Consider the following 16,744-nt stretch of genomic DNA (forward strand, 5'->3'; position numbering starts at 1 on the left):
TCCCATTAATAAAAGATCTTGTACGCAGCGTAGAAACGCTTCCTTCTTTGTTAGGTTTGTTGACAACCTTGACAGATGAAATCTCCCTCTTGGGGGAGAGGATTTGAAGTCCAGAAGGTATCCCTGAGATATGATCTCTAACGCCCAGGGATCCTGAACATCTCTTGCCCAAGCCTGGGCGAAGAGGGAAAGTCTGCCCCCCACTAGATCCGGTCCCGGATCGGGGGCCCTCAATTCATGCTGTCTTAGGGGCAGCAGCAGGTTTTCTGGCCTGTTTGCCCCTGTTCCAGGACTGGTTAGGTTTCCAGCCTTGTCTGTAGCGAGCAACAGCTCCTTCCTGTTTTGGTGCAGAGGAAGTTGATGCTGCTCCTGCTTTGAAATTACGAAAGGAACGAAAATTGGACTGTCTAGCCTTGGCTTTGGCCTTGTCCTGAGGCAGGGCATGACCTTTACCTCCTGTAATGTCATCAATAATCTCTTTCAAGCCGGGCCCGAATAAGGTCTGCCCTTTGAAAGGAATATTAAGCAATTTAGATTTAGACGTAACATCAGCTGACCAGGATTTTAGCCACAGAGCTCTGCGTGCCTGAATGGCGAATCCTGAATTTTTAGCCGCAAGTTTAGTTAAATGTACTACGGCATCTGAAATAAATGAATTAGCTAACTTAAGGAATTTAAGTTTGTGTGTGATGTCATCTAGTGTGGATGATTGAAGTGTCTCTTCCAGAGACTCAAACCAAAATGCTGCTGCAGCCGTGACAGGCGCAATACATGCAAGAGGTTGCAATATAAACCCTTGTTGAACAAACATTTTCTTAAGGTAACCCTCTAATTTTTTATCCATTGGATCTGAAAAAGCACAGCTATCCTCCACTGGGATAGTGGTACGCTTAGCTAAAGTAGAAACTGCTCCCTCCACCTTAGGGACCATTTGCCATAAGTCCCGTGTGGCGGCGTCTATTGGAAACATTTTTCTGAATATAGGAGGGGGTGAGAAAGGCACACCGGGTCTATCCCACTCCTTAGTAACAATGTCAGTAAGTCTCTTAGGTATAGGAAAAACGTCAGTACTCGTCGGTACCGCAAAATATTTATCCAACCTACACATTTTTTCTGGGATTGCAACTGTGTTACAATCATTCAGAGCCGCTAATACCTCCCCTAGTAACACACGGAGGTTCTCAAGCTTAAATTTAAAATTTGAAATGTCTGAGTCCAGTTTATTTGGATCAGAACCGTCACCCACAGAATGAAGCTCTCCGTCTTCATGTTCTGCAAACTGTGACGCAGTATCAGACATGGCCCTTGCATTATCAGCGCACTCTGTTCTCATCCCAGAGTGATCACGTTTACCTCTTAGTTCTGGTAGTTTAGCCAAAACTTCAGTCATAACAGTAGCCATATCTTGTAATGTGATTTGTAATGGCCGCCCAGATGCACTCGGCGCTACAATATCACGCACCTCCTGAGCGGGAGATGCAGGTACTGACACGTGAGGCGAGTTAGACGGCATAACTCTCCCCTCGTTGTTTGGTGAAATATGTTCAATTTGTACAGATTGACTATTTTTTAAAGTAGCATCAATACATTTAGTACATAAATTTCTATTGGGCTCCACTTTGGCATTAACACATATAGCACAGATATCTTCCTCTGAATCAGACATGTTTAACACACTAGCAAATAAACAGCAACTTGGAAATACTTTTCAAAGTAATTTACAAATAATATGAAAACGAACTGTGCCTTTAAGAAGCACAGAAAAATATTATAACAGATAAAATAATTAAGTTATAGCATCAATCTTTGTCAGAATATACAGTTTTAGCAAAGGATTGTTCCCCTCAGCAAATGATAACTAACCCAGGCAGCAGAAAAAAAATACACAAATAAACGTTTTTTATATCACAGTCAATACAATCAGCACAGCTCTGCTGTATGATTACTTCCCTCAAAAAAGACTCTTGAGATCCCTGAACTCTGTAGAGATGAACCGGATCATGCAGGAAGAAAATGAACCTCTGACTGAGTTTTTCTGATGCATAGTGAAAGCACCAAAATGGCCCCTCCCCCACACACATAACATTGAGAGGGATCAGTGAACTGCTCTAATTTAAATCAAAACTATTGCCAAGTGGAAAAAAAGTGCCCAAAACATTTTTTCACCCAGTACCTCAGAGAAAAAAACGTTTTTACATGCCAGCAAAAAAACGTTTTACCTCAATAATTAATTGTCATTTAAAACCTATTGCAAGTCCCTGCAAAATAGGTTAAATCTATGTATATAGTTTAAAAGCCAGAGAAGTACCATTTCCCAGAAAACTGAAGTGTAAAATATACATACATGACAGCCTGATATCAGCTACATCTACTGCATTCAAGGCTGAGTTTACATTATAACGGTATGGCAGGATTTTCTCATCAATTCCATGTCAGAAAATAATAAACTGCTACATACCTCTTTGCAGATTAATCTGCCTGCTGTCCCCTGATCTGAAGTTTACCTCACTCCTCAGATGGCCGAGAAACAGCAATATGATCTTAACTACTCCGGCTAAAATCATAGAAAAACTCAGGTAGATTCTTCTTCAAATTCTACCAGAGAAGGAATAACACACTCCGGTGCTATTATAAAATAACAAACTTTTGATTGAAGATATAAAAACTAAATATATCACCATAGTCCTCTCACACATCCTATCTAGTCGTTGGGTGCAAGAGAATGACTGGAGGTGACGTAGAGGGGAGGAGCTATATAGCAACTCTGCTGGGTGAATCCTCTTGCACTTCCTGTAGGGGAGCAGTTAATATCCCACAAGTAATGATGACCCGTGGACTGATCACACTTAACAGAAGAAACAGTGTTTATCAACCTTTTTGTAGCAAGTAACCCTGCATTATTATTATTATTATTATTAACGGTTATTTGTAGAGCGCCAACAGATTCCGCAGCGCATTCATGCATTCATTTGATTTCTATGTACCCCAACTGTAGCACATTATTGATCTTTTATATAAGCAAAAATGAAAATGGTATATTACTTGATTTCACAAGCTTGTATCAGATATGTTAATTAAGTAACTACAGTATATAGGAATCTGATATTTGTTTTATGTTTTCCGGAATGTAATATTTGCGTTTTCTGTGTTTATTATTCTCTGTTGTAATATTGCCAGATACATAGTCCCCTGATATTAATAATTAGATGCAATTACTTAGCTTCTTACATTAAAAGAGAGGAAAATAAACTATTTTCTGCGTGATGAGGAAAGTAATATTTATGGTACCATCTTTCTATTTTTAATAACCATTTCATGCACAGTTTATCTGTCTCATGTTACTGCGGAACACTTCAGTATGATGCACCCATTTCACAGTGGCACATTTATCTGCCTCTCCTCTCTATGACATTTGGTCACAGTAATACATATTCTCTGTTCATATTAGTAAAGCTTAACTCCAGCCCTCATATGTCACTAACAAGCCAGATCTAAGCCCATCTAAGGTGAATCAGTGATTAAGCAGTGGTCCCACCAAGGCAGGGAAATACACACCTGTTAGGAGTGCTTCTTGAGCTTAGAAATGAGAAACACAGCTTTCTTTGATATGTCATGTTTACAATAGCTACATCAGAAAAAAAGAATATAAAAATAACGAAGAACAATTCCTGGAGTACCCCTTGTCTATGCCTCAAGTACCCCCACGGGTACACTAGAGTTGCCACCTCAGCCATGTTTTCCTGGACACTTATGAGTTACACATGCTGCAGGGTGTGCAGGGAGGAACATGTATTGTGTTTCTGGACAGCACGATTCATATTCCTCCCTGCAGCATGTGTAACTTAATAAGTGTTCTGTATTTTAAGGGACGGGTGGCAACCCTAGGGTACACATACCACAGGTTGAGAAACTAGGTCATAAAAAGACACTCCTATACAAAAACAAAATCCAAAAAGTGTTTCCTCATTTTAAAAAAAGTGAAAAAGGTTGGGTACCCTGCGATTACACCTGCTATTAGACACCCCACCCAAAAAAAAACCAAAAGAATCATTTAAATATTGCTCTGGATTCCTCACTTTCATAAAAACATATTCAGACTGGGTTTCAGTCAACCGCCCAGTCTGAACATGTTCAGGTTTTTTTCCTTCATTGTGTTTAGAAGAGGACATTATAAAAATGAGTCCTTTATTGCACTTGCAAGTGTTATTTTATACTTTTTTATTATGTATTTCACCTCGTTTCATTAAAATATCTTTATGCATCAGCCCATGTGCTTCGCTTTTTTTTACCTTTTTTAAGATTATAAAATGTATAAACATTTTTTAAACAGATGTCCCCGTGCCGGGAAAAATGCTTTTTATTGGTTTAATGCTTGTAGGGCAAGTCACTATCCACCAATAGAGCTGTGGTAGCTCATAAGCCAGTGAGCATCTACACCACAAAATCAGTAATGCACTTCCTAATACTTTTCACAATGAAAAGAAACCACTTTAAAACCGCTTTTAATAGAGAATCGTTTTGCCAGAAATGTACATGTTGTTCAACATTAAAATCTAATTTATCCTTGAAGCAACCTAAAGAAGGAAGTTATATGATGTATGGGCTACTTTCCATTGCTGTTGTAAGCAGTGTAAACTAGTGGCAACAAGTATCTCTATTAAAATCTATGGAGATATTTTATGTTACCACCAGTTTTCAACAAAAATTAAAACTAGGCCGAATACTTGGGTTTCTTTTTATTTAAAAGCAAGTTCAATGCAACAAAGTAACTGGTCTATGAGCAGTTACTATTCAGTAACTCTTTTTTACTGTTATTTGTATGAAGAAAAAACAGCCAATCAGCATCATTAGTGCACACTTTAATCTAATGGGATTTCACAATGATCTTGCGAGATTTTATAGTAAACTTTCTTAAACTGAGGAGGAGAACAAAGTGACTGTCTGTGTATGCCAGATACACACTACCCCAGACAAGGATCCGGATTGGATACTTCATGTTCTTCAACAAAGGGATGAGTCTACTAAGGACATTTTGAGGTAAAATACATTCCTTTATTACAAAGATATATTTATGTAATATTTTCTAATCATCTTTTTACTGGTTTCATCACTTTAAAGTTATTTAGCATATGGGTATCATGTCCCTTTAATATATATTTAACATGTTAAAATAAGTATCTTTTATATACATAACAATTTTTTATTTCAATGTTCCATTAAAGAATACTCAAGGTAGTCTACCACTTTTCATCCCACATCTCATTTCTCTATCCTGCACTCTTTAAACAGTTTTCTTCATCTCCATATCACTTAGGCAAGTTGAGCTCAGTGATCTATTTAAAAGGGACACACTACTCATATGCTAATTTGAAAGTGATGCACCATAACTGTAAAAAGCTGACATATCACTTGAACATCTCTATGTAAAAAGGCGAGATATTTTACCTCACAATTTCTTCAGCTCAGAAAAAGTGCTCTGTGAACAGTTAATACTGCTGTCCAGCTGCAAGGTGGAAAAAAATAGCCATAAGCAGTACTGACTAGGTCATGCTATGCTTTGATCTCACGAGTTATACTGAAATTTTGAGGTAAATATCTTCCCTTTTTTACATAGAGATGTCCAGGTGATATTTTCTAGTTAGCTTTTTACAGCTATGCTGCACCACTTCAACATTTGGGTACCATGTTCCTTTAACAGAGAAAAGGAGGAAGGCTGGCACATTACAAATACAAATCTTTTAATACAGCAGATGTTATTAGGTGCCCATTGTGACAGTTTGCCAATGACATCTAGCTTACCAGCTAATATTAGAAAATACAAGCCCCAACCCCATTATAACTGCAGTCTTTTTTCCCCACTAAATTCTAAATATTTTTTTTAAGGAGTTAAGCAATAATCAAAAGGGCCTCAAGTCTTTAAAGCGTTTTCTTAATATATACATAGTATGTATAAAAAGGGACACTAAAGTCAAAATTAAACTTTCAATAGTGAGGTAGACAATGCAATATTAAACAAAACAAAACAAAAAACTATTTCCAATTTAATTCCATTATCAAAATGTGCACAGTCTTTTACTGAGCATGTGCAATAGTGCACAGTATACATCTATATATATTTTGTAATTGGCTGATGGCTGTCAGATGATACAGGGGGAGGGAGAGTAAAATAACTTTGCATTTTAAATGTGTAGTAGATTTATTTCATGCAATTTACAAAGAAAATGCTGTTGCATTGTCTTTTTTTAATGTACTTGTTGATTATACAATTCTGTTGTATTTAATGGTCCTTTAAATCATTGCATTGCAAAAGATCTACATAGAAAATAAATGCTTGAAATTCTTTTAAAACTCATTTTGCCATTACAATTTGCATTGTTTTCCAGTTTTAACACATGCCACTTAAAAAGCCTTGAGGATGTTTATTTTATCTTTTACTTTGTCTGGTAGACATAAAAATGAGCTCCTGCACCAATTAATCAATCACTGTGTAGCATGTTGCAGTACCAAGCTTCTTAAGTTGTAGGATGCACTAAATTTTAATCTTTTTTTTTTTATTGAGTGTTTTCAACATAACAAAAACATAATAAAAAGGAAATAACAGACCTCTGCTACAAGAGTAACCCGTACATAATACAAAAGGTATGTTCAATATATACTGTAGTACAAGAAGCATGTATCAAAAAAGTCTCTTGTCATGGCCTCTTCCCATCAGCATCAAATAGCATCATTACATAAAAAGCTAAAGACATCAACACTCAGTCATAAATAAACAACATTTATAATTTGACAATTCCGGCTATATCAAAACTATGAAAAGATGTGTGTGACTATTTGAAAGAAAAAAATATATATAAACCTAATATGTACAGATAATTCCCAAATACTCTGAAGTTTACCTGCAACAGCATTATTTTAAAGGCACATCACAAGGCAATTATAAAAAGCTGTAATTAGTTACTACATCCAATAGCAGTAATCTTATTGGTCATTAATCTTATTGGCTGATCTGAAAATTGATATTAGCCTTGAAATAAGCATTGGTAATTTTGGCTGATTTGATTTAGTTAATAGGTTAAAGAAACGGTAAACTCTCCCCTTTTAAAAAATCAGATCCGGAATGTTAGTGATAATTTAGATGGAGTTTAATTCATCAGTTGTAATGAAGTTGCGTTATAACTTACTTTTTTATTATAGATAGCAAATTTAAATACTCCGCCGCCCACTACAAAAAGTAACTTTTTCTGTGAGCCAACGTCTTAAATTGTTGACCAATCAGTGTTCTCCCCATATGGCACTTTTGTTGTAGCTAAAATGCTGATTGGTGAACAATTCAAACTTTTAGCTCACAGAAAAATTGACTTTGAAGTGGGCGGCAGAGCATGTGGTATTTAAGTGTTTAACCTCCACAAAACATTACTAGATGTACCTCTCGTGAACTGCCTCTGACCTAATCAGTAGCACTAGTCGCTCAACACAGCTATGTCACTAGCCCTGCTGATTAGGTCAGCGGCAGTTTCTGCTCAGAACCAGCAGTGCTTTGTGTTGAACGGCTTTGAGGCGGTGCAGGAACACTAACGAATTAGAGCATGGTTTTTTTTTTTTTTTTTTTTACACACTATAGTGACCCTTTAAAGTGAGTCTACTCTAGAATTTTTATTGTTTAAATAGATAATCCCTTTATTACCCTTTCCCCAGTTTTGCATAACCAACAGTTATATTAATATACTTTTTACCTCTGATTACCTTGTATCTAAACCTCTGCAGACTGCCCCCTTATTCCAGTTCTTTTGATACCTACCCATGAGTCAGCACTGATTGGCTAAATGCAACTCCACAGGAGTGAGAACAATGTTATCTATATGGCACACATGAACTAGCACTGTCTAGCAGCGCTAATTTATTACTTTCAACTTGTAATATCAGAGCAAAAAATAAAATAAATATCGATTGCGCTCAAGGGATGTTGCCGCATAATAGCCGCATAATAATAATTTTTCATAGTCTTTTTAAACAACATTCATCCTTTGTCTTCATATTTACGTTGCTGTTCAACAAAAGGTGTAGGGCTCTGTACGGAGCATTTTTTATCAGATTTGTAAGCAATATATTGCAGTGAGAAGATATGGGATTTTGGTGTGGGTTTAATTTACTCACCTTCATAGACTTATAAAGTCGTTCTGCAAAATATGCAGGCACGCTTCTGATGCATTTCACTGTAATGAAAAGCAATAAAATATTACATATACTACTACATAAAAATATACAGGTACATACAAGGCAATAATAACAGTAACTGCTAGATTTTGAAGATGTTTTGTTATTTTATTGAAATCAGTGAAAAATATGTGTTTGTCTGACACAGGTGACATGAAAGTCAAAACTAAAAGAACATTAAATACAGTAGAACTGCATTATCAACAAATGCAGAATAAAAAGACAATGCAATATCACTTACTAATTCTAAATAAGCAGTGGATTTTTCCTAAAAATGTACTTCAATTTACCAGGCCTTGAATCACGTGACAGCCATCAGCCAATCTCAGACTCATAAATGTACACAATGTGAACTCTTGCACAAGCTCAGTAGCAGCTGGTGCATCAGAAAGTGTGCATATATAAATCGGAAAGTTTCTTAAAACCACATGCTCTATCTGAATCGCGAAAGTTTCATTTTGATTTCCCTTTAAACATTCATAATTCAGAAAGATCACACAAATGTAATAGATATATTAATTGACTTCCTTCATCAAATGATTTCATTCTCTTGTGCCCTGTAATTTATCTCACAAAAATACTCTTTCTCCATTAATTCAGATAGCCCGGATACTTGCACAAATAAAATACTTAAGTATGCAGCATTTTTTCTGACCCGACTGCACTTGTATATTGTTGGAAAGGGATTGGTTACAACAGTAGTTGGGATTATTTACGTGGTCTCTGGTCACTGAAACTAAAATAGGTCAACCTGATTTAAAAAGGGAGTTTAAATCCAGAGGTGCATTCTTAGATTGTTATTTTTTTCCTTTTGATAACAAAATAGATTTCTATGTATTCTAAACATTTTGTAAGCAGACCTTTTTCAGTTTATTGCTGATTGTTTAAAATTAATATTTTTTTCCTGCATAATAAATGTACTTTTACTGTTGTCTTGGTGATATAAGATACGTTATGTACTAGCTGCTTTATATGACAAAGTATGCTCAGTATATCTTAAAAGGGGCAGTCTAGTCAACATTAAACGTTCATGATTCAGATAGGGCATGCTATTTTAAACAACTTTCCAATTTACTTTTATCATCAAATTTGATATATTCTCTTGGTATTTGTTGAAATATAATAATTTCTAAGCTCTTGAAGGCCACCTCTTATCTCAGAGTATTTTGACATATTTTTTTTACAGCTAGACAGTGCTAGTTCATGTGTGCCATATAGATAACTGTGCTCACTCCTGTGGAGTTAGCTAGGAGTCAGCACTGATTGGCTAAAATGCAAGTCTGTCAAAAGAACTGAAATAAGGGGGCAGTCTGCAGAGACTTAGATACAAGGTAGTCACAAAGGTAAAAAGTGTATTAATATAACCGTGTTGGTTATGCAAAACTGGGGAATGGGTAATTAACAGATTATCTTTTTAAACAATAAAAATTATGGGAGTAGACTTTCCCTTTAATTATCAACCAATGTCCATAAAAACAGAATTTATGTTTACCTGATAAATTACTTTCTCCAACGGTGTGTCCGGTCCACGGCGTCATCCTTACTTGTGGGATATTCTCTTCCCCAACAGGAAATGGCAAACAGCCCAGCAAAGCTGGTCACATGATCCCTCCTAGGCTCCGCCTACCCCAGTCATTCGACCGACGTTAAGGAGGAATATTTGCATAGGAGAAACCATATGGTACTGTGGTGACTGTAGTTAAAGAAAATAAATTATCAGACCTGATTAAAAAACCAGGGCGGGCCGTGGACCGGACACACCGTTGGAGAAAGTAATTTATCAGGTAAACATAAATTCTGTTTTCTCCAACATAGGTGTGTCCGGTCCACGGCGTCATCCTTACTTGTGGGAACCAATACCAAAGCTTTAGGACACGGATGATGGGAGGGAGCAAATCAGGTCACCTAGATGGAAGGCACCACGGCTTGCAAAACCTTTCTCCCAAAAATAGCCTCAGAAGAAGCAAAAGTATCAAACTTGTAAAATTTGGTAAAAGTGTGCAGTGAAGACCAAGTCGCTGCCCTACATATCTGATCAACAGAAGCCTCGTTCTTGAAGGCCCATGTGGAAGCCACAGCCCTAGTGGAATGAGCTGTGATTCTTTCGGGAGGCTGCCGTCCGGCAGTCTCGTAAGCCAATCTGATGATGCTTTTAATCCAAAAAGAGAGAGAGGTAGAAGTTGCTTTTTGACCTCTCCTTTTACCGGAATAAACAACAAACAAGGAAGATGTTTGTCTAAAATCCTTTGTAGCATCTAAATAGAATTTTAGAGGGCGAACAACATCCAAATTGTGCAACAAACGTTCCTTCTTCGAAACTGGTTTCGGACACAGAGAAGGTACGATAATCTCCTGGTTAATGTTTTTGTTAGAAACAACTTTTGGAAGAAAACCAGGTTTAGTACGTAAAACCACCTTATCTGCATGGAACACCAGATAAGGAGGAGAACACTGCAGAGCAGATAATTCTGAAACTCTTCTAGCAGAAGAAATTGCAACCAAAAACAAAACTTTCCAAGATAATAACTTAATATCAACGGAATGTAAGGGTTCAAACGGAACCCCCTGAAGAACTGAAAGAACTAAGTTGAGACTCCAAGGAGGAGTCAAAGGTTTGTAAACAGGCTTGATTCTAACCAGAGCCTGAACAAAGGCTTGAACATCTGGCACAGCTGCCAGCTTTTTGTGAAGTAACACAGACAAGGCAGAAATCTGTCCCTTCAGGGAACTTGCAGATAATCCTTTTTCCAATCCTTCTTGAAGGAAGGATAGAATCTTAGGAATCTTAACCTTGTCCCAAGGGAATCCTTTAGATTCACACCAACAGATATATTTTTTCCAAATTTTGTGGTAAATCTTTCTAGTTACAGGCTTTCTGGCCTGAACAAGAGTATCGATAACAGAATCTGAGAACCCTCGCTTCGATAAGATCAAGCGTTCAATCTCCAAGCAGTCAGCTGGAGTGAGACCAAATTCGGATGTTCGAACGGACCTTGAACAAGAAGGTCTCGTCTCAAAGGTAGCTTCCATGGTGGAGCCGATGACATATTCACCAGATCTGCATACCAAGTCCTGCGTGGCCACGCAGGAGCTATCAAGATCACCGACGCCCTTTCCTGATTGATCCTGGCTACCAGCCTGGGGATGAGAGGAAACGGCGGGAATACATAAGCTAGTTTGAAGGTCCAAGGTGCTACTAGTGCATCCACTAGAGCCGCCTTGGGATCCCTGGATCTGGACCCGTAGCAAGGAACTTTGAAGTTCTGACGAGAGGCCATCAGATCCATGTCTGGAATGCCCCACAGTTGAGTGACTTGGGCAAAGATTTCCGGATGGAGTTCTCACTCCCCCGGATGCAATGTCTGACGACTCAGAAAATCCGCTTCCCAATTTTCCACTCCTGGGATGTGGATAGCAGACAGGTGGCAGGAGTGAGACTCCGCCCATAGAATGATTTTGGTCACTTCTTCCATCGCCAGGGAACTCCTTGTTCCCCCCTGATGGTTGATGTACGCAACAGTTGTCATGTTGTCTGATTGAAACCGTATGAACTTGGCCCTCGCTAGCTGAGGCCAAGCCTTGAGAGCATTGAATATCGCTCTCAGTTCCAGAATATTTATCGGTAGAAGAGATTCTTCCCGAGACCAAAGACCCTGAGCTTTCAGGGATCCCCAGACCGCGCCCCAGCCCATCAGACTGGCGTCGGTCGTGACAATGACCCACTCTGGTCTGCGGAAGGTCATCCCTTGTGACAGGTTGTCCAGGGACAGCCACCAACGGAGTGAGTCTCTGGTCCTCTGATTTACTTGTATCCTCGGAGACAAGTTTGTATAGTCCCCATTCCACTGACTGAGCATGCACAGTTGTAATGGTCTTAGATGAATGCGCGCAAAAGGAACTATGTCCATTGCCGCTACCATCAAACCTATCACTTCCATGCACTGCGCTATGGAAGGAAGAGGAACGGAATGAAGTATCCGACAAGAGTCTGGAAGTTTTGTTTTTCTGGCCTCTGTCAGAAAAATCCTCATTTCTAAGGAGTCTATTATTGTCCCCAAGAAGGGAACCCTTGTTGACGGAGATAGAGAACTCTTTTCCACGTTCACTTTCCATCCGTGAGATCTGAGAAAGGCCAGGACAATGTCCGTGTGAGCCTTTGCTTGAGGAAGGGACGACGCTTGAATCAGAATGTCGTCCAAGTAAGGTACTACAGCAATGCCCCTTGGTCTTAGCACAGCTAGAAGGGACCCTAGTACCTTTGTGAAAATCCTTGGAGCAGTGGCTAATCCGAAAGGAAGCGCCACGAACTGGTAATGCTTGTCCAGGAATGCGAACCTTAGGAACCGATGATGTTCCTTGTGGATAGGAATATGTAGATACGCATCCTTTAAATCCACCGTGGTCATGAATTGACCTTCCTGGATGGAAGGAAGAATTGTTCGAATGGTTTCCATTTTGAACGATGGAACCTTGAGAAACTTGTTTAAGATCTTGAGATCTAAGATTGGTCTGAACGTTCCCTCTTTTTTGGGAACTATGAACAGATTGGAGTAGAACCCCATCCCTTGTTCTCCTAATGGAACAGGATGAATCACTCCCATTTTTAACAGGTCTTCTACACAACGTAAGAATGCCTGTCTTTTTATGTGGTCTGAAGACAACTGAGACCTGTGGAACCTCCCCCTTGGGGGAAGCCCCTTGAATTCCAGAAGATAACCTTGGGAGACTATTTCTAGCGCCCAAGGATCCAGAACATCTCTTGCCCAAGCCCGAGCGAAGAGAGAGAGTCTGCCCCCCACCAGATCCGGTCCCGGATCGGGGGCCAACATTTCATGCTGTCTTGGTAGCAGTGGCAGGTTTCTTGGCCTGCTTTCCCTTGTTCCAGCCTTGCATTGGTCTCCAAGCTGGCTTGGCTTGAGAAGTATTACCCTCTTGCTTAGAGGACGTAGCACTTTGGGCTGGTCCGTTTCTACGAAAGGGACGAAAATTAGGTTTATTTTTGGCCTTGAAAGGCCGATCCTGAGGAAGGGCATGGCCCTTACCCCCAGTGATATCAGAGATAATCTCTTTCAAGTCAGGGCCAAACAGCGTTTTCCCCTTGAAAGGAATGTTAAGTAGCTTGTTCTTGGAAGACGCATCAGCTGACCAAGATTTCAACCAAAGCGCTCTGCGCGCCACAATAGCAAACCCAGAATTCTTAGCCGCTAACCTAGCCAATTGCAAAGTGGCGTCTAGGGTGAAAGAATTAGCCAATTTGAGAGCATTGATTCTGTCCATAATCTCCTCATAAGGAGGAGAATCACTATCGACCGCCTTTACCAGCTCATCGAACCAGAAACACGCGGCTGTAGCGACAGGGACAATGCATGAAATTGGTTGTAGAAGGTAACCCTGCTGAACAAACATCTTTTTAAGTAAACCTTCTAATTTTTTATCCATAGGATCTTTGAAAGCACAACTATCTTCTATGGGTATAGTGGTGCGTTTGTTTAAAGTGGAAACCGCTCCCTCGACCTTGGGGACTGTCTGCCATAAGTCCTTTCTGGGGTCGACCATAGGAAACAATTTTTTAAATATGGGGGGAGGGACGAAAGGAATACCGGGCCTTTCCCATTCTTTATTTACAATGTCCGCCACCCGCTTGGGTATAGGAAAAGCTTCTGGGAGCCCCGGGACCTCTAGGAACTTGTCCATTTTACATAGTTTCTCTGGGATGACCAACTTGTCACAATCATCCAGAGTGGATAATACCTCCTTAAGCAGAATGCGTAGATGTTCCAACTTAAATTTAAACGTAATCACATCAGGTTCAGCTTGTTGAGAAATGTTCCCTGAATCAGTAATTTCTCCCTCAGACAAAACCTCCCTGGCCCCATCAGACTGGTTTAGGGGCCCTTCAGAACCATTATTATCAGCGTCGTCATGCTCTTCAGTATCTAAAACAGAGCAGTCGCGCTTACGCTGATAAGTGTGCATTTTGGCTAAAATGTTTTTGACAGAATTATCCATTACAGCCGTTAATTGTTGCATAGTAAGGAGTATTGGCGCGCTAGATGTACTAGGGGCCTCCTGAGTGGGCAAGACTCGTGTAGACGAAGGAGGGAATGATGCAGTACCATGCTTACTCCCCTCACTTGAGGAATCATCTTGGGCATCATTGTCATTGTCACATAAATCACATTTATTTAAATGAGAAGGAACTCTGGCTTCCCCACATTCAGAACACAGTCTATCTGGTAGTTCAGACATGTTAAACAGGCATAAACTTGATAACAAAGTACAAAAAACGTTTTAAAATAAAACCGTTACTGTCACTTTAAATTTTAAACTGAACACACTTTATTACTGCAATTGCGAAAAAATATGAAGGAATTGTTCAAAATTCACCAAAATTTCACCACAGTGTCTTAAAGCCTTAAAAGTATTGCACCCCAAATTTGGAAGCTTTAACCCTTAAAATAACGGAACCGGAGCCGTTTTTAACTTTAACCCCTTTACAGTCCCTGGTGTCTGCTTTGCTGAGACCCAACCAAGCCCAAAGGGGAATACGATACCAAATGACGCCTTCAGAAAGTCTTTTCTATGTATCAGAGCTCCTCACACATGCGACTGCATGTCATGCCTCTCAAAAACAAGTGCGCAACACCGGCGCGAAAATGAGGCTCTGCCTATGATTTGGGAAAGCCCCTAAAGAGAAAGGTGTCTAAAAAAGTGCCTGCCGATATAAACTTATCAAAATACCCAGATTAAATGATTCCTCAAGGCTAAATATGTGTTAATAATGAATCGATTTAGCCCAGAAAAAGTCTACAGTCTTAATAAGCCCTTGTGAAGCCCTTATTTACAATCTTAATAAACATGGCTTACCGGATCCCATAGGGAAAATGACAGCTTCCAGCATTACATCGTCTTGTTAGAATGTGTCATACCTCAAGCAGCAAGAGACTGCTCACTGTTCCCCCAACTGAAGTTAATTCCTCTCAACAGTCCTGTGTGGAACAGCCATGGATTTTAGTAACGGTTGCTAAAATCATTTTCCTCATACAAACAGAAATCTTCATCTCTTTTCTGTTTCTGAGTAAATAGTACATACCAGCACTATTTTAAAATAACAAACTCTTGATTGAATAATAAAAACTACAGTTAAACACTAAAAAACTCTAAGCCATCTCCGTGGAGATGTTGCCTGTACAACGGCAAAGAGAATGACTGGGGTAGGCGGAGCCTAGGAGGGATCATGTGACCAGCTTTGCTGGGCTCTTTGCCATTTCCTGTTGGGGAAGAGAATATCCCACAAGTAAGGATGACGCCGTGGACCGGACACACCTATGTTGGAGAAATCATAATCCTTTATCATATGACTTACCAACGGCAAGGAGTGCATCTTCAAAATTCCCAGACATTTCAGATTTTATACTGGCCTCGATGTCTTTTTTTGAAATTTTTTTATACTCTTCAAAAACTTTGATGAAAGAAAAAACAAACGGAGATAAAGAGAGGGGGTCAGTATGCAAATAAAAGTTCACTGAAATATGTATTTTTTTCCTAAGAGAGACGAGTGCTTTCTGTGGAAAAAAAGAAGCATGGCTACTATATAAATCCCCATTTTGTGCATGCACCAAGTGCCGACAATAACATGCAATAAAACATCAACGCAGCATGCAGTAAGCAAGTCACCAAGCATACGGCTGTACGCCACGTGCACAATCATCCCCATCTTATGCATGCTCACGTTAGTGGCAACATTACCCAAAGCAAGCGCAATATGGTGCCACAAATGTACAGTATGTGACCTATGGCAAATCTTTAGCTAGTAGCATGTGCAGTAAGGGTCATCAAAACAAATGTGATACACTTTACTATAAACAGGCGCAGAATGGCAACCCATGGGCCACCAAGGATAAAAAAAAAAAGTTAAAAAAAAATGCCACTGCCCGCGAGCATGGCCAAAGCATATCCTTGCAATAGCAGTGCATAGGCATTGACATCTGACAGTGGCCATTCAAACTTGCCTTTCTATTTCACATCAAGATGGGGGCTATACTGCCCCCCCAAAACTTTAAATCCCCTGCTAGAAATCATTTTTGCAGATGTATGCAAATTGCTAAATAGTCAAATCTGAAATTTACTACTGTGCATAGTTGCTGCAATGTTGCTTTGGTGTAAACCATTGTATTATTGATGTGCATTTGGACAACATACACAGGGACATGAAACACACATTTTTCCTTTCATGATTCAGATAAAGCATAGGATTAAAAAAACAAACAAAAAAAAATAATTTTTAGATTTACTTCTATTATCTAATTTGCTTCATTCTCTTGGTATCCTTTGTTGAATAAGCAGAAATGCACTACTGGGAACTAACTGAACGTATTGAGAGAGCCAATAACATGAGACATATGTGCAGACACCAATCAGCAGCTAAATAGGTATCTATTATAATAAAGGATATCAAGAGAACAAAACAAATTAGATAATAGAAGTAAATTGAAAAGTTGTTTAAAATCGCATGCTCTATCAGAATCAT

General features: G+C 39.2%; 1 protein-coding gene across 1 annotated transcript in view; it reads right to left on the minus strand.

The window, feature by feature from the left end:
- Positions 1-16,744, minus strand: part of ANXA4 (annexin A4) — a 158,031-nt gene that overhangs the window by 25,885 nt on the left and 115,402 nt on the right. Inside the window, exons 10-11 of the mRNA XM_053718226.1 lie at positions 15,581-15,676; positions 8,155-8,213 (exon numbers count right to left, since the gene is read on the minus strand). Coding sequence (XP_053574201.1) covers positions 8,155-8,213; positions 15,581-15,676 — 155 coding nt within the window. The remainder of the gene's footprint in view (positions 1-8,154; positions 8,214-15,580; positions 15,677-16,744) is intronic.

This window comes from Bombina bombina, chromosome 6 (genome assembly GCF_027579735.1).
Source record: "Bombina bombina isolate aBomBom1 chromosome 6, aBomBom1.pri, whole genome shotgun sequence".
Taxonomy (NCBI): Eukaryota; Metazoa; Chordata; class Amphibia; order Anura; family Bombinatoridae; genus Bombina; species Bombina bombina.